The following is a 22,491-nucleotide window of genomic DNA, read 5'->3' as shown; positions in this document are numbered from 1 at the left end:
GTAGTTTTATCTTTGCTAATACCACTGCATGTTCTAGCTATCATTAGCTAACAACACTGGCATAGATAGGCTGTTCTGTCTATAGTGCCCTATAAAATGTGGTAGGTAAACAGATTTTAAAGACAGCACTTAATCACACTCATTGAAAAATCATTAGGGCATGTTCTTACATCTTAGTGTGATTTGTAGTTGAAAAGCAACTTCAGGACCCATTCAAAACAAAATTTATATACTTGTTTACTTTTGTTATCAAATAATCAGAAGTTACTTTTTAAACAGCTCTGAAGAAAGGGAGGAAAGGTATCCAATATGTTAGCTAAATTTCAGCACTGTGCAAAATGCAAAGTATATAAAACCCAGAATCTGACTGCCCATTTGATCCAGTTTTATATTTAAAATATGATCTGTCACAAATATAGCTAGTATTGGTTATGCAAAACCAGCTTTATTGAATGTTTTTTTGATGATAATTAAGTTAGTAACTTGAAATATAGTTTAGTAGCTTGGATTTCCTATGATATTTCAAAATATATTGCTGCACCCTTTTGCAGTTCATAGTATTTTCTCTGCTACAGAAAAAGCAATTCAGTTTTCTAGAAGTTATTCTGAATGGATTTTTTCTCCAGTATTATCACTAGTATTATTCATTGCATAGTTATTAAAAGAAACATTGATTATTTTTTTTCCTTTATTGATTTCAGGGTTCTAGGCAGAAAGTATCATGAATTGTAGATTACTAGTCCAGTACAATATACCACCACATTCCATAAAACAAAGTATTGAACACTGTCTGTCTTTATAATGAGTGTTTCATTTTTAATCAAATACCTCTAAATGGTGGTTGTACTCCTCTAGGGTATTTTTTTCTATTAAACAGTATTTTGTAGACTTAGGAGCAACTGTTTTTTCTGCTTGTTAATGTGATGTATTGGAAGTATAATTGCAAAAACTGGAAAGGGAGCATGTGCAACTTGACAAAACAAGCATTTGCAAAGGCTTTAATAACCTTAAACCTGTCAAGTTGTGTATGTGAAATTCATTGTAGTACCATAAAGCAGATACTACAAAACAAATGTGTGGGAATAAGGTTTCAAGTAGGAGTTGTAATTCAGCATTTATGTGACTTCTAATGAATGATTGTGATTTCATCTCCTCAAATTATAACATAACGTCTCTAGTGGAAAACCACTGTTCTGGTTGTGACTTAGCAATGTGCTTCATCTCTAACCATTGAGATGTCATAGGGTTGGCTCAGGGCAGAAAGATTACATTAATTCTATTATAAAACCCCCACCAAATCATATGTGTAATGTGATAACCTCTGTTTTACATTCAGTATCTCTAAAAGCAATTAAAAAAAGGGAATTTTGCTGAGCAGACACATTATGTCCCATATGAGGGAGATGTTCAAACATTTCTATGCCAAAGGACTGATGGACTTAAGAAATGATCCCGTTTGTGGTTCCAGTTAACACGAACGTTCCATTTAAGAAAGTCAAAAGCATGTGCTTATATTTCATCACAACTTAAATGCTACATTAAAGCCCAGCATGTTTTTAAGACCTCTTCTGAAAAGGGATTCTTTATTAACTCTGACCCCATAAAAATATCTCATGTGACTTCTTGGTATTACACCAAGTGCCCAGTAAGAATAACTTGTTTATCTAGTATGTTTAGAAATCAGACTTCTGTGGCTGAAGTCCCTCTTGTGATGGGACACCCAAAAATGAGAACTGTTTGTATCAATGCTGCTTTTAAATGGTCTCTGACGTAACTTTCCTGTTATGTGGAAGTACAAGTCCTGATGAGCCATTATAAACAGCCTTAAGGGAAAAAGCGGGAAGAGACTTGGGAATAGAGTTAGTTGTCTTCTACCTCCCAGATGAAAATCCTAACCATTACATTATTCAAATACACTTTTGTTTGCTTACTTTGGCATTATGATTTATATACTTCACAGAGGAGGAGTAGATGGTGTTCGTATGCTATTCTACAGTTCTTTCATTTAAACTCCCTTCTGCTAACAAAGAAAAGTCTGAACCAGACAACAATCAAAATGCGCTTCTGTCAGTATTAAGTCTGGCTAGTGTAACAGTCTCTGCCTGAAACGATGGCTGTGGTAAATCTCATTTCTGGGCACCTTCACCATTTATTATAAAGGAATATCAGGTGTCTCAACTCAGCATTGCTGATTTCATCTCCACTGCATGTGCCTAACATTCAGAGCTATGGAGCTGAGCGTCCCAGGTCTGTGACATTCCAGAGTCAAAGCCTAGTCACTGGGTCATCTTTCTTCTTTTTTTTAGTGTACTTAATTCTGATATTTTTCCTGAAGAATAATGTTTTGGTCTCTCAGATGTTTGTTACTCATTGAAAGCTTTTGCTACTTAGAAATAAACACAGAACATTGGGGAAAGGTTTAGAAAAATCCATCTGCTTGTCTGAATTAAACTCTGTTGCAATGAGTTGCAAACAGTGGGACTGTGTATTGTCAAACAACAATGGTATGAAACTAACTGGGCTTGAGGCCCTTTCTTACCCACCTTTCTGGTTGTGAGGAGGGCTGTTGCAGCTTGCAGTGATCTAGAAACAGCAATGCTCACTCACTACTGCAGCAGTACATATTAATCGAGATAAACTGGGAGATGTTCCCATTAATTGGTAAGAAGTCCTCGCTTTAACTCCCCAAGAGCCTCCAGCTGTAAAGCCCGAAGAGATACCGTTTGTTTAACCAGTATTTTCTGGCAAAACAAATAGAAAACCTGCTTTCTGTCTTTCCATCCATAATCATTTTTATAAGCCTCTGCTCTTTGTTTTTAGAAATGTTTTTTCTGAAGTACTTTTCCAGGTTTATGTTTAAACACTTTTAGCAGATGATCCCAACTATTTTTGTCTGTTTAACTAGGTTTGCAGTGGCTTTCACGGTGAAAATGAAGGAACTGGCAGCAGCGGAGTGGGTATGTTTGTATTAATACGGTGACACTTAAAAGTATCAGCAACTATGCATTCTCCTGAAATGTTTTCTAAGTAACGCTATAAATAACGCTAGAGAATTGCAATAATCTTCGTATTCTCTATTCCTTGTTTTACTTTCAGAGAAATAATTTCATATTTATGTACTTGAACAGGTCAAATAGATGTAACATTTAGAAGCTGTTTAATATTTGAAAAGAGTATACAGCCATTTAGGAAGTGCTTCTCTGTAACATTTAAAATTAATCATTGCTGCTGTTATCAAGTCTCTTCTGATGCCATATGCATGTATTGTTTCTTTTGCATCGTTTAAAAAACTTCATGTTGCCAAAATTCCACTAAACATCTTTGCTTACAGTAAAGTATTTGGAAGAATAATTTGAAAATACTTGTTTTGTCAACACTGGAAATAGAATGAACTTCTTAAGGTGAACTGCAGAGGTAAAATTGAAGTTATGCTAAGCCCAGCAATATATGATACACAGCCATGTTGACCAGGCCTTGAGGGATATGTAGCACACAAGTAGCACTTACTTTACTTTAAGCTCATATCTCCTTCTCAAAACAAAACAAAACACACTGTGCTGAATGATATATGGAAAAATACCGAATAAAATTATTTTCCTCCAACGGTATGGTGTTTAAATACATTTGGCAATGTATTTGAAGGAGACCATTTAGCCAGCAAAGAAATGAGAGCAATAACGGTTCGCTCTCTTTCTCTTCATTTAGTAGGTACCTTGCATCTGCTGTATTGCAAGTCTAGTTCAGACCTTCAGTGCAATTATTTTTAGTATCTGATGCTCCTGTTTGAAAATAGACTGGGTCAATGTTTTCACCCTTACATGGTTGAGTTGATGGCAGACTCCCAGTGGAGAAAATTGAGACAAATCCTTGAAGTAAACAATGCTCAATCCTGGTTTCCGAAGACCATGAAGAGCTGCCAAGTCATTTGACTACAAGGAATGCTTTTGGATGGTGTCAGGCGGCACTGGTGATCTGTGAAACACTCCACACCAGGTAGCAGGGCTCGCCAATCTAGTTCGTTAGTACAGCTGATTTTCTGTGCAAGGTTAGCTACTTAACAAGTTAGCTGGAAAAGGACTTGTACTGGATCATAGAGAACTGCAGTGAGCACCAGATCCAGTGAAGGGGAAGCAGGAACAATTTGGCTGACAGTAAGGAGCAACACACTGGGACAGAAGGAGCAAGGCAGGACCACCCTCTTCCAGCTGCAGCGAGCTGTTAGCTTCACTCACCTCATCTTGTAAAACATCAGCTGAAGCTGAACAGTAAATGCAAAAAGTAGAAACTGCTTTGTATCTTTCCAGTTTTGATTTGCATTATAATATAATCATTAATACACCCTCACCTAAGAAAAAAAAAATCAGAATGGAGCTTGCACAACAGAACAATTTAATATTCAATACTTTGTTTCAGCATGAATTGATTTTTTTTTTTTAATCTATTTGCATTAAAAGGATACATGAGCAGACATAGGATCTGGATTTTACATTACAAATATAACTTGTTTTTAATAGCTACCCATAATGAAGTTCATTGTAGTAAACATGAGAGGGCACAGCTCCTGTAATAGATCTTATGCAAGAAAAATGCAAAAGTAATAGAGTATAAGGAGGAGAAACAAACTTGAACTTTGAAATCCTTTTGAAATCAGCACTTCAAATGTTTTTTAGTACTGAACTTTGATTGATTTTGCATAAACACCATTGTGCTTCAGGCCTATGAGACTCACTTGGTGTTTTGGAGAAGGTCTAGGGCAGACAGGGAGTTGGAGGCAAGTCTGTCAAGTCCTAAACTGAAATACCACCTGCTGACCTGTATCTTAGATGCTGGGGGTTTGAGTTCTTTTTCTAGATGTATCTTCATGTAAAGGGTGAGAGCAAATGCCACACATTCATGTTCAAACAGTGAAGAATATAGATACATCTTTCCATACCTAGGTCACAGAATATTAACGCTTTGTACATATTAACTCACAGTAATGTGAAAGTCATTATTCCTCTGTGTGCTTTATTAGTTACAGTCAATTAAGAATTTAAATTATGACCATGTAAGCAATTGCACTGTGCTCAAGGGCTGTGTGTTCCGGCAAAAGTATTTTCTATTACATTGGATAAATTATCTTTAATTATGAAATACATAATACAGCATTTGTAATCATCTGTATTCCAAGTGAGTTTGAAGTGCTGTAAAAGATCTTGTGCGTACAGTCAGTGTTTTACTTCAGTAGTGTAAAACTGGTGCATAAGAATTACCTAAGATCGTTTTATTAACATTCAATTTTATTCTTCCATTCTCCTGAAGACTCTCTCTTTAAAATAAAGAACATAACAGGAAAATTGATCTATAAAATGTGAATACATCTGTATGCTCTGTTACATTGTATTTCTGCTACTTTCTCCTTGATGATCCAAGCCCTGGCAGGATTATCTTTACTCACCATAAGCCATTAGAGATGCAGCAGAGCATGAAACCAGATACCTAACTTGAGCTTATTTTTGAAACTTAGGGGGTTTAGGGAACTAAAAGCCTATCTTCACCCACCAGAGTCTGAGGCAGAGCTGTGCAGCATCTCAGCGGGGGAGGCAAGGCTGGCTTAAGCTGCTTTCTGCCCCATCTGCTTTTTTCCACCTTATGTTTTGCTGCGTCCAAGTCCTAGCAATGAATTTCAGCTATCCTACTTGTACTGAAAATTTAAATTCTAAGGTTGGCCTCCAGCTTGCAATGCTGTCTCCATTGTTTGCAAGGCTTTTTTAAGGATTGGAAGATCCAATATAATTTAAAATGCTACTTATTCATAGGTAAGAGAAGGATCAAGAAAAGGTAAGTAATAAAATAACCTATTCAACCATTTTTTTCTTATTTTTAAATGCTTTGAACACAAAGGTTCATATAGCTTTTGGAAGATAAAGTCCATAGAATATTCTTAGTTGTCTCTGAGTTTATGTGTGGATTTACTGCTTGTTCACATAGTTTTTGTGACTTAGTTAATTCACGCTTGATTCTCAGAAACCGCCTCCTTCCCATCTGTGAACAGCAGGGATGTTGTTGATGACTATTCACTTTTCTTATGACCTCTTTTCTGTCCATTTATTTTACCAGTTCATTTTTAATAACTAAAATACTTATGACTGGGCAGTGGACTGGAAGGGCAATCACATAGGAGCGATAGGGGAAAACCAAAATGTTTGCAAGTTAAAAAAAAAAAAAAATTGGTTCCTTGGCTTCTTATTTCCTGAGCTGACTGGTTCAGGAATTGATTGCTTAATAGTTTGTTTCTACATTAATTCTTGGTCTTCTAATACAAGTTCTCTTCGTGCCTTCAAGTCATTGCCCTGCAGGTGAATCTGTTAAGGATGGCGTGGGGTGGGAGAGGAGAAGGGAGGACTAAAGTGCAGCTTGACATGATGCACTGCCATGCGCGATGCTCTGCCTTGGTTAACTCTGGCTATGTTATTCCAGCAACTTTCCACATTAAGAGGCAAACGTGTATACCAGTGTTTAGCTTGATGAGTTCAGTGGTGTATCACCAGTATATTCCACCATTTGAAAGTGGAATGGTTGGAGGGGCAACCTCATAGTCCTTTTTCCATCTGCACTTTAGAAAGAGCCATGGCAGGCAAATAGTCAGTGATTGGGAGAGCTGCAGCCTGCTATGCCTGTGCCTACACAATGAAATTGGCACCCAAAAGGAGGCAGGATTTATGCTCAAGATAGCAAAGGCTGGTGCTCTAAAGAAGGTTGTTAGTTTCCTGATGCTATGATGTTAAATTAAGCAATAGCATTAGCTGAAGTTCTTGAAAGAATGTAATTTCAAACTGAAACATTTATGGTTATATTGAGCAAATCTCTTGGAGATTACACCAGTTGAGTAACACCTTCCTTACCTGACTCTACAGGCATTGCAACCAGTGCTTTTAGAACAGGTAGGGACTGGCTGAACACAAAGCTTTGCAAATACTTTGAGCTCAAGAAACTCTGTTTGCAGGAGTGTTGGGTTTGGGTTTTGTTCAGTGTGGAAAGATTCCACGAATATTTTGATGTTTTTGTGAAAAAAATGTGTTTCACAAATTCATTGTTGGAGTTATAGAAAGATATTTAAATAGCAACTTGCTTATTTACTAGCCTAAATTAAATAATTAGCATAGTAGCACTTCAGGAATAACTTTGGTAGTGTAGTAATTATCTTTTATACTATAGCTATTTTAAAATAATTTCTTGTGCAATTTTTATTTGAGAATATTCTGCAATTACTACTACTGGCCAGTTTTCCTGTATGGACAAGTCTAGATGTATTTGACAGCAGTTTTTTAAAAGGTTAGAGGTAAATGGTGTTTGTTTCATGCCTGATGTGTGTAACAATTCTATTATACATAAATTTAGAATGTGGTTTCGAAACCAGCTATGATTTTTCTTTCAGGACTAAAATTTTTTGGGCACAAGGGCTGTTCTGTAGGGGAAAATCTTTCTATTCGAGGAAAATATTTTCTCTATGCAATAAACAAGTTAATGATTGTAACAAAGAATACATACATAAACTAAAAAATACATTTGTACTAACTTGGTAATAGTGTTAATTGCAAAACTGACAATGCAAAATTCATTGATGCAGTACGTGCTCATAGTGAATGTAATTTACCATGCTGTCGGGTTTTGATGTTACTTAAATGCATCTTTCTAATAGTCCATTTTGATTTTTTAATAGTCAAAATCATGCCAATGTGCATTTTATTATATTGTCTGGGGTTTTTTTATGATTGAACAGGTCTTTTATGGTGAACCACGAAAGTTACTTTTCTTCTCCTTTTCTTTAAAGCCAGATGCAAGAAAGAAAATATATGTCCAAACTCAAGGTGAGAGTTTTGAAATATCCATTAAGGCATTCAGTTTATTTGAATCATGTGTTTAGTACTTGTGTGTTTATGTATCTACCTTCTTTGACCCAGTAATACTTTGCTTAAATGGCTATGGGGTTTGAAGTCTTGGCTCCACAGAAACTGAGTTTTTTGCTGTTGACATTAATTGAGGCAGTACTTCAGTCTCTTAGCCTAAATTTTCAACTCATTTTGTGCTTTTAAAAAAAGTTTTTGCAGATGTTACAGTAGGAACCTGAAAGGTAAGGTAACACCTATGGAAACACTGAGCTTTCAATGCAAAATGGAAATTTTGATGCTGACTGATTATTCTCTGACACTCCAAATTCCTTTAAATGCTTTGACTTCCCAGATTAATGACATCCAACAAGTATCTAATCCAAAGTGTATTACTTAAGTGAGTAGTCTAGGGAATGCCAACCTCAGCATTTTAGATGTGATTACTTAAGCTACAGCTCCTGATTTTATTTATCTAAAAATAACTCTCTGCAGACTCCAAACCTCATTCTGTTGCATGTATTTCACTTTCAAAGGAAGTAAAATTATTTTCAAAACTGCTATGTTGAAGTAATTCATTGTGAGGTTTATTTAGCCCATATTTAGTGTATATTTAAGCCCTTTGTGAGGTAATAGTTAACTAAGAGATTAAATACATTAATAAAATAGTTCCATTAGTAAAATAATTAGTCTTTAACATAAGGGAAAACAAATAAATTTATATTCAGTTTAGATTAATGTTTAATTTTGATATAAATTGCATTTACTTTCTTTTACATTAAGGATTGAGTCTTAGCTGACTTGTATCTGTTTTGGAAAAATGTGCTTGCTCAGATAATATTACCTCGTGTGTAGATTTTAAAAGGCCAATTTCAGCATGGTGTAACTGATCTGAATTCCCAGGGTTGCTAACGAAGTTCACACACCGTGTGATTGTGCAGAACTTTCAATTGAATTTCAATCTGATGGGTGTGGAAGGATTGTGCAGACAACCTGATATGGTTGGGACGAGAAGAGCTTGAGATGGGAACAGCTGTATATGAATTCAGTGTGCTTGACAAAAATACTCTTTTCTTAGGGCAATCAAATATGGGATGAATCAAATGTGTTATGTTTCTCTTTCTTTTCAACACAGGAATTAAGACTACACCCAGTGAAACATTTGACTGGTATAGATTTCTACAGAATGCAGGTAAAACTCACTTTTTTCTGTATTCACTACGCTTATTCTTAGTAGATGTCAATGATGAGAGAAATTTATAATGTAAAGATTATAACTTATTATGTAATACAATTAATTATATGAAAAATGGAAAACTGTAATATTAGATTCAGGCAGAATATAGATCAGATTAGTCTGGTTAGTAACTACGCAGGCTGCCTCCAGACTTCTGGTCTGTCCAGGGCTGAATTTCACCAAAAGATAAAATGGTTGTGACATGTGGGTCGGTGTCCCTTAGAGGGTAGGTTAGGCTGAAGCAGCAATACCCGAGCATGCTGTGCTTTACAGCTGTGCAATAGAAACCATGGACATCTTTTGCAGGAAAGCAGGTGAGGTGAAGAAGGGAAATAATGTGTTGATGTTTTATTATTTGGCCTTGATATAGAGCCTGTCACTGTTTTTGGTAAAGTAATGGCATGTAAGGCAGATGACCTAATTTAAAGTCACCTGATCTTGGCAAGGATTTAATTGCTCCAGCTGCCTTTCCCCAAAAGAAGAATTTGTAGGCATTTTACTGTGCTAAAAATATTTCAATATTATATTCATCAATCTGATCTCTGATAGTACAGCTTTTCCCCTGTAACAAATGAATCCTCACTAGTCAATTGCTTTATCACATCAGTAAATGTGTGCCATTATTCAAAACTGGTATCCAATTTTAAATTGAGCATTGTGAGGTTATTTTGTTCTCAGTAAATCACAGCACACAAGCACAGCGCCACTAAGATTAATAATTTTCTGAAGTGAGATGATTTGTCACTTGCTAGCGCAGCCTTAGTGTTGATTGGATCTCATGCCCAAGCGTTTTATGATTAAAAGAGCAGTCAACAGATTGAAGGGGGGAAAGCTCCCCCTAAAGTGCATTTCATCTAATATATTAGAGACAGTTTTTTGCCTAATGTGTACTAATGCAAAAGTGCAAAATAATTCAGTATGTACATGAACAGCAAACTAAAATGTGACTCTAACATCTGTGCCTTTTAAATAATAACTTGAAAGCTGGCATCAGATTATTCAGTATTGGTTTTTATGACTGTTTCATCTCATTTATCTTATCAGTTTTGTCTCTGTGTCCATCTCTGGTGGCAGCCTACAATTTCCACTTTTTTAATACTGCACATGGAGGCGGGTTTTTTGGCCATACCTTTGCACTTACCACAGACTAATTAGGAGTTCCCACTGAATCGCTTTTCTGGGGATTTGCAGTTTCACAGCATTTAAAATTCTACTAAACGTGGAGCAATTAGTAGAAAACTATCAAAAACAGAAGGCAGTTTTGCTCAGAAGAATATGATTTTGATAGTATAGGCTTGCACAATGAAGTGCACTTTAAAGGATCTCTAGCTTTTATGCAGATAAAGCTGTCCAATCTTGTTCACCTCATAGCATTTATGATCTTTCTTTTTAATTCAAGGACTTTTTTCATGAAGTTCTATGTTATATCTAAAAGCATATCTTTGTGGCAAGTATTTCTCCGGATAACTCTTGCTTGCATCTGTTTCAGTATCCTTGAACGTTTGTCAAATTCAGGATTCCCAGGACTGAATGTAAAGAAACAGCACGTGCCCTGCAATGCAGATTATAATACATTTGAGGCATCAGTGTTAAACATCCTTGGTGATCAGGCCATACGTTGTCAAGTTATTCTTTAAAATGAAATAGGCTCTTCAGAATATTTCAAGACTTTTTTTCATGGAACAGACTTCTTATGAATATTCTTTGAACTGATTTTTTGTCAGTTATAGAAAAGCCTTAACATTTGACTTTTGTTTAATATAACACCAGTACATTCTCTTCAAGTAGTATAATAGCTGCAAAAATAATTTAATTGTAGATTTAAGTGAGTGGCAGAATTCATGGAATACATTTTACTGTGGGAGACTTCCACCCACCCCAGCCCCGAAATGTGAATGGTACTAAACCAAAAGCTGAAGAATCCCACCTTTTTGTACCTTTCGTTTGTGCATTTCATTTGATAGTTTGGGTTGCTAACATAGACTCACAGAACGGTTTGAGTTGGAAGGGACCTGAAAGTTCCAACCCCCCTGCCAAGGGACACCTTCCACTAGACCAGGATCTGGCCTTGAACCCTTCCAGGGATGGGGCATCCATCCAGCCATCTGTCCATAAGCAGCAGTTGCCTAATACAAACTGAAGAAGTGCTGTAAAAGGTCTTTTGTTGTTGTTATTATGGGTGCAATACAATCTCAGTACAAAAATCATGGAATTAGAATTTTTTTCATAGTCTTAGCAGCAAAATTGAGAGTTGCAGAGGTGATATTTGTGTAGTGTTAGTGTGCTAGGTCCTAGCTGCAGTATTTTCAGTGGCTGGCTGTTAAAACATTTATTGGCTAAATCTACCAAAAAAAGAACTTTTTAAAGTTAATTTGCATTCTGGTGAACAGTCAGCTTCACAGTTTGTCTTATGTAGGATGACAGACTGTAAGTAACAGTAGTTAAACAAGAAACCTGAACCAAGTGGAGATTTCCACACAGACTTCAAGAAGACAATGCTTTCGGTATATTTAGTAACTCAGACTGTTTAGGAGAGTATTACAGCCAGTGTCAGTCTGGAGGTCAGACCAGATGATCAAAATGTCATTCCCTGACCTTATAGTACAGGAATCTATATACAACATAATCAGGGTTTTTATCAATATTAGATGCCTATCTATAGACTTGGGAGAGACCCTGGAAGTTCAAGCTTTTGCTGTAAATTGCTTGACAGGAAATCACAAGACAGTCTAAGTAAATGCAAAAACTGAGACTGATCTCTAACGATTTAGCTCAAGGGTGGAGCATAGCTACTTAAGATCACAGACAAACTTGATGTCATCATACCATGATGAAAGGCTCCTTTTGATTTCAGTGGAAAGTGGCTGAAGCTTTGAAGATGTAGATCCTAATAAACACATAGACATCATGTGATTAGAAGATGTAGATAACTGAGTCTATACTAACGACCTGAGAAAGCTCATTTACCCAACAGATAAGACTAAAAACTGCTTTCCTGGAAGGTGACATCAAATCATAGGATCAGATTCTTCTTGCACTATCAAAAAATATATGCAATGTACTTTTGTATTTTGATTTTTTTTTACTCTCAGATAATTTCTGCTTCATAGCATGGCTATTTTCAGAGCTTGAAAAGTTTACATAACCTGTCATGACACAGACAGGGTTTACAGAGGCATTCTATTTTGCTGAAGCTATGCTGGAAAAAAAGACCCACATAAGAAAAATTAAATAGTAAAAGTTTGTGCAGGTGACTGTAGAAATAACGATACAATAGCAGCAGTTCTGTGTTCCCCAACAGATCTGAAAGCATAGAGCATTTTTGTTGTCTGATCTGTTAGGAATAATGAGAAACAGGGGAAAAGAGCATTGCTGGAGAATTTAGCATCCCAATTTTTCTGGATTAGTAGCCTGTCCTTGGAAGTTACAAGTTCGTTTAACTTGTGTTGTCTTCACAAGCATATCAGCAACTCCAGCAATTATTCACTATTGAATGTGAATAGCAGTATAAACACTTTGAATACAGTTCTTAACTCCAGTTCCCCTTAATTTCGAAGAAACAAATCGCTTTGTAAAATAAAAGCTCAACTTCATTAACCAGTAATAAATATTTGACATCTGCAGGTTGTTAAGTATGTTGCTGAAATAAGACCTAGTTGGGCTAATAATTGCCAAATTTTGGTGTCACCAATGACTTCAGTGAAAGGAACTGCAGAGTCAGGATAAAGAAGGATGGCATGTTGAAGCTGTGCTGCAGTAGGACACCACCATGTCACACAAACAGGAAAACTTGGCTGGTCTGAGCAGTTTGTGTTTAATAGTTGACTTGTGAAAGACACAAAATCAAACTCTTGGTGCTAAGAGACTAAAAGAGCTAATGTATGGTATTTCTGCTGTGTGTAGGGAGGGGAATGTACTGAGTAACTACAAATTGCAGGATTTAGTGTATCAAAACTAAATGCCAGAGTTGGAAATATTTGTCTAACGTTTCAAACTCAAGAAAATAAAATAACCATTTTAAAGACTGAAATCTCTTTGCAGTCCTATGGATTTCCTTTTGTAAGAGATCAGTTCATGTTTTCAGGAGCATAGGAGATGGATAGATGAATAATTTTCAAGAGGAGTGAAAGACCTGCTGTGGTTCAAAGTGGACTGGAAGGAAGATCGGAAAGGTTACCCACCCTCACCATCTTGTCATGGCTTAGATTTTGTTTCTGAACAACACCAAAAATGGATGACTAAGCCCAAATAATACGGACTTAGTATTGTTCTCTAAAGGTCTGTTCAGGGGTTGGAAAATTAATCTTAAAATATTTTATCATCCTTGACCTAATAATAATAAGAAATGTTTCGACTGTGGACTGTTTTTTTTATATTACTGGGCAATCTTTGTATCCTACATTATAAACTCGAAGTCCAATATTTATATACTTGATAAAATATATTTAATTTCTAGTACAAATTGGATTTTAAGTCGTAAAGGAGTGAACACATTTTAAGAACTTAGGCTTTGTGAGATTGTTGGTTCAGGGCCAAAATGATAACTTTGAATAAAAAAAATCACATTTTCCCTTTTTATATTTTTCTCCTCTCCAGAGATTTCGAAAACACCTTATAAAAGCACAGTAAAGAATTCTAAATAAGAATAGTATTTTTATTTTCTTTTTTTGAACAAGTGGTGAGAAAATTGCTTACTTCAGATGTTCTCAAATGGCTTCTTTACCTCTCAGCAAGCTAATGCTTGATATTACTCATTCACTTAGAGGCCAGCAACTTTTCAGTAAGATTAAAGATTTGCAGTAATGTATTTATCTTTACTGTACATCAATGATCATTACATTTTTTTCCTGCTAGTACCTAGAGGGATGGAGCTAAATAAATCTGCTCTTTCCAAATCTGTTTAGATAACACTTCTACTTATTCTTGCCTTTCTTAGAAAAACAATGTCTTTACTAATGTTTCAGGAATGATGTAGGATTTTGTGTTAGCTGCCTCTCTTCATGTTTTGCTATCCTCGCATCTAAGTACAGATTTTTATAAAGGCCGAAGTGTGAACTATTGTAGTGTGTCATAATAGTAAAAGAGTTGATGTGACAGTTATACAGTTTCAGGTATAGAACAAACTAGGAGCCAATGAAATCTTAAATAATAACCTGCTTATTTCCAGTGCTGCATTATGAAAATATTTTCCACTCCATTCTTTCATTCTGTCTTGCAACTGAAGATCTCCAAACAGTTTACCAGGAGTTAAACCCAGTGCTATTGCTTCATATCAAGCAATTATTAAACCTGCTTGCAGATGGATGGGTAAGTCTAGATGGAAGTGTAATTTGTCTCACTTCCTCTAGGCCATGCTATGACTTGGAATCATAGCCAGCTGCAGAACATGAATCCTCAGTATTAATCACATTTCATCTATTAGCCAGTACGTTATGTGCTAGGTTCCAGTGCTATCAACAAACACACTGGCACAGCAGTTGGATACCCTTTTGATCATGCCATTCCACTCTGACATTTTAAGTGCTAGTGCTTTGCTGCGTTTAAATTTTGAGCAGCATAATACTGCCTCTGCTCCCTCATCAAAAAGGAGTTGCATGACTGGGGGAGTTCCATGGCAAGCTTAATCTTCACTGTGTCTGTCTCATTTCTGTTCACCTGCAGTTCATCTGTGGTCCCCATGGTCCTGTGTGGCGTACCAGGACAGCATGCCATCTAGCTGATGAGGGGAATGAGTTTTCCTAATCCTATCAACCACTGTTCTTGTTCTGACCTCTCACATCTTGCTCCACAGGTGACCTGCTAAGCAGGCTCAGGAGCGGCTGTGGCCGGTGCGCGGCTGGTGTTATAGGTAAAGCCGATGTAACAGATCAGACTGCAGCTGCAGACAAATACTGACAAAGCATGCTTAAAGGAGCATCTTACTGACATTGAGCAATAGTTTTTGACACTGAAGGCGACATCGGTTACAGTGGGAAGACTTGACTTGCATTTAGGTTATAGTGGTTCTGAAGAATGGCTGGAAAACATATACCGTGCAGACTGGTTTGTTGTGGTGTTGGTTGTTTTGGGTTTTTTTTATTGCCAGTGATTAGGTACAAATCTTTCCATTCTCTCTTTTCTTTGTGAAGCAAACAGGAGGATGCATGAGCTAAGAGATAATGAAGCACAGTGTGCTGTTTCAAATCTTTGCTTTTGTAACACTAACAAGAATGGGGGGAAACAAGCACAAGTATTTTTTTGTTATCTGGGTGTTTGCATGTCATTCAAACAAGATAGTGACACAATGAATGTATCAAAAGAGCAAATCAGTTGATTGTGCCATACTGGTGTATTTCCATTTCAGAACTGAATCACATGAGGTGGGAGCATCTTATTACAGATTAAGTAGCCTATCTGGGAAAGACAGAATGATAGCAAACGTTCACATAATGCAAGTCTTGTTTAAGCTCAAGGAAAAAAAAAAAGTCTTCTTTCAAATACCAGGTTTCACCCAGCTGATGGTAGTAGCCAGTAAAGACAGCTATTGCAGTTATCTTTTTGATATGTTCCCCCTTTTCAGTGTTCTTGTGAGTATAAAGCATACTAAAATGATTGCTTTCTTGTACAAATGGCTACTGTTCTGTGGGGTTTTTTTCCACAGCAGGAGTGCTGGCAAGGCTTGAGAAAGCAACAAGTGCGAAAACACTGATGCAGGCATTATCTTGATGTGTGGATTTAACCTTTTTCAGTGAATGATCAGAAAGCTAAAAAGATACACAAGTGTTGCTGAAATTTGATCTGAAGTAGACAGCCAATGAGTAAGCCCCTAGCACTAAAGAGTGGCAGTGATGTGCCAGTAATGCAGTCTTCTCAGGAATGTCTTTATATGCTTCTAATTGGATTCCGTGGGAGAAGTCTGCCTGTAAAAATGGATTAGGTGAGGCTAAGATCAACAGCATAAAATAAAATAAAACTGCAGTTGATTCTCACTTCACTAAATCAAATGGCAGAGGCAAATCCTTTTTCGGTTAGCCCTTCTATGAGTTTTTCGAAATGCCATGTAGGATCCAGTCTGTAGACCAGTGTGCCCCATTATCTGCTGTTTCAGAGAAAAGTGCATAAAATTTCATGGTAGACAAGTAGGGCTTTGTAATATTGCATGGAGGGGATAGTCTGCAGTGAGAAATCAAGGTTGTGAATGTCTTTTCCATATAATAAAGGTCAAATAAGTGGGCTATTGATATTTTTTTACATAATCTCAGTAGTGAAATAATTAGATGATTATCGATAAGTTTCTTGAGAGAAACTCAAGACCAGTTGAGTCTCAGACTCAAGACCAGAGAAACTCAAACGCCACAGGAACTGAATGGCAAATTACAAAGCAGAATTACTGTCTCTGTGGCCAGTTGCTTATTTCTCTTTCGAGTTAAGGCCTTTGGACAGGGAGCAGAACGGCAGTCGGGACCGCACAGAACGGGGCTGTTCCTTGGAGCGCCCTAAACCCTTATCAAATCAAACGAAAAGACAGAAAGCTGTAAGACAGAAACAAAAAGATGTTAAGAAGTAAAACAAAGCAGTTATTTCAAGCACAGTTAATGTTGGTTAGGGTACTGTCACATCAAGAGTGCAATAATTCTACCTCAGTGACAGCAGACCTGGTTTCTCACTGCTGTCTGACTGATCAGCGGTAGCTTCAGGTGTGTTCCAAAGTGCCCAGAGCTGAACATCGATAGGTGGGAGTTCATAATTTAAAATGAACATTTGTGCTACATGAATAGTTAAAATGCGCAATCTGAATTTTGCTGATGTCTTCTAGTAATTTGTTTTGTGTGAGTTTGTCATGAATTGAAACAACTGCTGCATGTCTTAAAAACAAACAGTATTAATGGCCCATTGCACCAGAATAATGGCTTTTTCAGTCCAAATGTTTGTGTATTACAAATTATAAATTATTTCTTCATTCAGTAACCAGTAAAATGTTACTTATCGTGTCTGCTGCAGCTACTCTTGACAACTTGAGCTGTTTAGGTTAAGTGAAACTAACAATAATGAACCCTGTGACAGGGAGCATTTAAAAGTCCCTGAAGTGGATTTTATTTTAAAAGCAATAGTGCTTGAGTATGTAGTGAATGACCACTCTTTTTGATTCTCGCCCTCCCACAAAAGAGAGGTTGGATACAGAGCTCATGTTAATCCAGTTCCTTGACATGAGGGGAGTTATTCCTGGCATATTTCTTCCAGGGCTTGGAGCAGACCCTGTTATAAGGGTTATATTGAAGTTATACAACGCCATGAGTGAACGTAAGCTGGTCCCTAGTTTGAGTGATCTGAAATTACGAATTGCAGCAATTCAGTGATGCTGTATAAGCAGCTGAGTTGTTTCTGCAAGTGTTGGAGAGTGGAAGGGAAAAGGAGGAGGAGGCAGCTTCAGAGAAGGGAGCTCAGCAGCAGCAGGTCACTGTGCCACCACAACTGTCCTGCCTTCCTCTGTCAGTCATAAATCCCACCGAGTCATTCTGACTGTGTGGCATGGCCCTCCTGGTAGCTGTGGGACATAGTCTCAGTGCAGGACCCGTGCGTTAATGTCCCACAGACAGCTGCTGCTGAAGAGCCTGCTGTTCCTTGTTGAACTGCCTAGCGTCAGCTAATACATGTCATCCACCCTTGCCATGAGCTCAACAAATAGGTGAAGGACAGCAAACAGATTTTTCAGTACAGTAAATCAAGTAAGAGCATTTCAACTCCTCTAGTGTTTATTAAATTATGTTGTTATGTGTGTTCATTCAGCAATTTGTGAATTATGTTGGTTTATCATAAACACATTTTACCAAAGTACGTCACATAGTGACCCTTCTCCAGAACGACATTCTGAATTAACTGCGCTGTCATAGAAGCCAATGGCAACTGCAGTGTCATACATCAGATCTTCTTTTTCTAAGGTAGCCTACAAAATTAGTTTTATGGGTTGTTGCTGTGTATTTGCAAGAGAGATTTTCAATGTTAAAAACTCCCATGTTGAGATTTTTTCCCAATTTTTTTTTAATTTTCATTTGTGTTGCTTAGCAATAAGGTTAAAATAAATGCTTTGCAATAATTGAGCTTCTAGTTAACTCTTCTGTAGCATTGCTGACATATTAGGGATAGATAACCATGGGATGTTTACCTGATCTTGTATAACAGAAAGTGTCAGATCAAGAGCTCTAATCCATACAGCCATCGATTAACTAAACTTCACGATATTCTTGAAATAGGTGTTGAGTTATTGCGTGGGTGCAAATTTATTCTAATGGGTGGAAATACTGAGAAACACCCTGATTTGCGTAGTTGCCTAGTAGTCAAAGCTGACTTCTGGTGCTCAAGAATGCAGGCCACCAGATTTTTCTCCAAATCCTGTACAGCCACTGCCTCGGGAAGTAACCTCCTGTGCCCCGTTAAATGATGTGCACGGTTATGTTCTCCACTGTGTTGGTTTGAGGATTGATGCGAGAGCAAGAAACAGAGGGGACAATAATGAGAATTTTTCAGAATCCACCCTATTGCTGCTTTTACCACTGTATGTGCTCTTTCATGACACAGTTTGGCATGTTCAGCTTTTTTATCTGCATTCAGACTTTTAAAATTATGTGTTACAGGCATTCCTACAGACACAGGCAGTTTACATGTGTTTCTTTTGGTATGCGGGCTTCGAAGAGTCAAAGACCCTCTGTATTTAGTAGATGTGTTTTCAGGTGAGTACCAGCTGTTTGAATACCCTTGTTTTGTCACTGGATTCAGATGCCTTTCTTTTGATGCTTGTAAGTTTGGCATAAGCTGTTTCATTCACTGCAGAAAACTTCATAATATATCTACATTTAAAAAAGGAGATGCTTATGTAACCACTGATCTGTTCAATGCATTACTTCGGTACTGCATCTTTTCCGGTCTGCTGGGAATAACAGAGCATTAAAATCAAAGCAGCATTTATTTTACTTGCTGGAAAACCTGTTCTACTATTACATACAATATTAATGGAAGACAAAAGAAGAGTTCACCTACTTCAAAATAGCTTTTTTATCTTACTGTCCTGAGGCTGTTACACTGATTTGCATGTGTGCTAATTAATATCGTTGAAGATACCAGCAAATTTTGCCACCCACCCTTATGGCTCAACACTGTAAACAAGGCTGAAATTTTCTCCTCCTCCCAGATGTGAATGTTTTGGCAGGTTCTGCTTGTGTCTGTAAAAGTTTCAGGTATTTCTTGTGACACTTAGTAACAAATGTAGTTTATTAAAGTCAAGTAACTGGTGTTGTTCTATTCTGGTATTGAGAGATCAGCAGTTTTCTCTTGTTCATGTAACTAAAGTATTAACTGCAATGGTTGCAGTTACTTCCACATGTTCCTTTACATACGAAAAAATTCAAATAATTTTGTCTTTAGTGGCCAGAGTCACTGGGTGATATAGAGCATTGTTCTTTTGAGATGATTCAAAATTAACATCTGAGCTTAGTTAAATAACCCTTGAATCTGCGTGAAGCAGAAATGCTAAATACTAACTTTCAGATATGCTAATCATTTAACTTCTGAGGAGTAATGCGAGGGCTGAGCGTGTAATCTGGTACAGATTCAGTCTATTAAGTAGTAATACAATATTTGCCTAATCTTTATTCATACAGCTATTTACACTGATTTCAGAGAAAAATAAATTAAAAATTAATATTTTTTGTTAATAAAAAATATGTTCCTCTTTTGTTTTAGATTGGCACAGAAAGGATCCTAGTGTCCATCTGGGCATAATGGGACCTGCAGTAAGTCAGTGTTTTAGTTTTATTTGTATGTTTATTCCTAAATACTTCCATTTACTTGCACCTGAGATACCGCAATAATTCTTTCCCTTACTGAACCTAACTCAGAGGACTTCTAACTGTTGCAGCGATAAGAAGGTACAAACCTGGCCATTGTAAAGGCTGTTTGCAACAGGTCTAAACTGTGGAAGTGGAAGATATTCCAGTGCTCAGGCTTCCACCGTTCAGGGTCCTGCTATCAGCTAAAAGGCCGCCTCGCTCAGCATGTGCTCTGCTTTTGCCTTGCCAAAGGGAAAGCAGCTCAAAGAGTTTTTCTAAGAGGATCTGCACTGAGGTAGCCCATCTCTATCCAGTTAGGTTGTTATTAATGCAGACTTATCAATAGCAGTAAAATAGTTTACTGCCACTGTAGATTGGTTTTGCATATACTGATTTTTTTTTTTCTTTAGAAGGCTTGGGCTGGTTTTATAAAGGGCATCTGAAGCTGTATTACTATAATTTTCTGTCTTGATAATGCTATTAATCTATTATGTCTCTTAGAACAACGCATTTAGTGTTTCATTTGACTACTGAAAGAACTTTTGAAGGTAGTAAGTATCAGAATATTTGGATTCTAATATTGGCTTCTGGTTTTATACCTGTGGGATAGTACAAAATTTTGTAGAGAATCAGAAAGTTCTAAAACTCCTACAAATCAAATATTAGAAATGCCTATTTCAATATGAATAATTTATAAATGAGCCTATCAAATATTTTGAAAGGCAACAGTTGCCATCTAGGAGAATTTGTAGCAGGTATTGCTAATGAGGATTTTTAATACTGTGAAGGTGATATGAGATGCTCGTTATCCCTGTTTTTATGTGTTATGTTCACGTGGAGGATTGAGTCTTTGTTCCATTCCATTTAGATTTTGATGCTATTTCTGGTAGTCTCAATTTATACACAATTAACAGTTGCCAGTAGGTGCAAAATGGTGTTAGGTTTCTGTCTGACACCAGGCAGCAAGGACAGAGCTTGAGCTGACAAATAAAATGGGTGAAGCCTGTTTCACTTTTAGAATCTGAGTGCGCTAAAGCCTGGGATACAGACATCTGAGAAGGAGGGTGGTGTTGACTGAAATAAATAAAATCAGAAACTGAGTTGTTCTTACATGTTCACATCTCAGATAAAGCTTACAGTTATCATTCCTTCCAAACTAATTACATGTATTTCTGTAAAAGTGCTAGCCAATATTGTGAGATTTCACTTTGTCCCTGCTAAGTCATAAAGATCCTGTATATCAAATTGGAAGTTACAACTTCAGATTCTCTTCTTTTCACAGCAGGGTCAGTCAGTTAAATGGCAGCTCTTCTGTGATTGCTGACTCTCTTTTTGATAAAACATTGGGCTGCCATCTCAAAATGTTGTCATGAGTTTCTCAGCAATGGTTTGCTTTTCATGAAGCACCAGCTCCTGACAGAGTTTAAAACCAAAACTATCACAATTGCTATTATGAAATATTCTTCTAGTTGTAGAGAAAGCTTTGAAAATGTGGGCTCATGAACCATGAATATAAGCAAAAAAACCTATTGAACAGTCCCAACTGCACCCCATCATTTTTAAATCAAGTAGCGTGATTTTTGAGGAAATAACAAGATTGAACTTCTCTGAAGAGGGAAGCATTCCCCACTGCAGCCAAGTCCTCTGTTCTGGGTGCTTAAAAGGAAGTAAAGTGTTGCATAAATTATCTGGCAGTCCTTTCTTTTCTAATGGTCTCTTAAAGCTTTGAGCATCTACTGTGTTTCCAGTTATTTCCACTGAGAGATCTGTCTGATTTCACCTGCAGAAACTGGGGCCTTTAGAAACGAACCACCCATGAACATCTAAATGTTTTTATGATATCTGTTAAGTACAGTGCTGAGAAAATGCAAAACTACAAAATGGGTGGTTGTTTTCAGAACCCTGAGAGAAAGATGAATATTTCCCACATCTCGGTCTAACCAGTGCCCTACCCAAATATTTGCTAGCACAGTGTCTGCTCTGGGCCAGATCCTCACAGTAGCAACTGCACTGTTAAATGGGGAGAGGGGGAAGGATGCCTCTGAGCCACCAAAGCGCTGCGCCTAACTCTGTGCAAAGTGAGGTTCATTCCCACAGCTTCCCACAGCCCTGCACAGGGACCAGGTGGGGCTGCAGGGAGTGTTCTGCTGCTTCTGCTTCTAGTGTGTGCCTACCTCAGGGAGACGTACTTTACATCAAACTAACAAAACTAATTGCAGGACTTTTGAGAAAGAAATCAGTTGTGTTACATGGATCTCCATAGCAGCAGAAGTCTTGAAAAGGCAGCCTATAGCCTTAATCTACACCAGTGGATAGGTGTGAGTAGGCAGCTGTGTCATATGAAGCAAACTCTTGCTGATACTAAAAGGTTACTAAAAGCTCCACTGTTTCATCTGGGTGATGTGTTTGTTTCCTTCTGTAAGTCTTATCTCTGATTCATCTTCACATGAGCCTGAAAACTTGTAGGCAGTCTGATTCATGAGAAAATAAATAGAATCTGAATGGGCAAATAAGGACTATTTTTCTATTTTCGCGTTCAGTTTAGTTCTTTGTAAATTTTGGGACTTAGCATTTTGTTTTTAAG

General features: G+C 37.2%; 1 protein-coding gene across 2 annotated transcripts in view; it reads left to right on the top strand.

Annotated features, from left to right (window-relative positions):
- The window catches only part of GLT1D1 (glycosyltransferase 1 domain containing 1), a 57,809-nt gene that overhangs the window by 13,545 nt on the left and 21,773 nt on the right, over positions 1–22,491 (top strand). Inside the window, exons 4-9 of one of the 2 annotated variants that reach the window (XM_037375316.1) lie at positions 2,906–2,957; positions 7,814–7,850; positions 9,004–9,060; positions 14,897–14,953; positions 18,717–18,812; positions 19,822–19,871. In XM_037375316.1, coding sequence (XP_037231213.1) covers positions 2,906–2,957; positions 7,814–7,850; positions 9,004–9,060; positions 14,897–14,953; positions 18,717–18,812; positions 19,822–19,871 — 349 coding nt within the window. The remainder of the gene's footprint in view (positions 1–2,905; positions 2,958–7,813; positions 7,851–9,003; positions 9,061–14,896; positions 14,954–18,716; positions 18,813–19,821; positions 19,872–22,491) is intronic. The other variant, XM_037375317.1, reaches the window with a different exon arrangement.

The sequence above is a fragment of the Falco rusticolus genome, chromosome 1 (assembly GCF_015220075.1).
Source record: "Falco rusticolus isolate bFalRus1 chromosome 1, bFalRus1.pri, whole genome shotgun sequence".
NCBI lineage: Eukaryota > Metazoa > Chordata > Aves > Falconiformes > Falconidae > Falco > Falco rusticolus.
The sequence above is the reverse complement of the archived record's forward strand: the minus strand, read 5'-3'. Positions and strand labels throughout refer to the sequence as shown.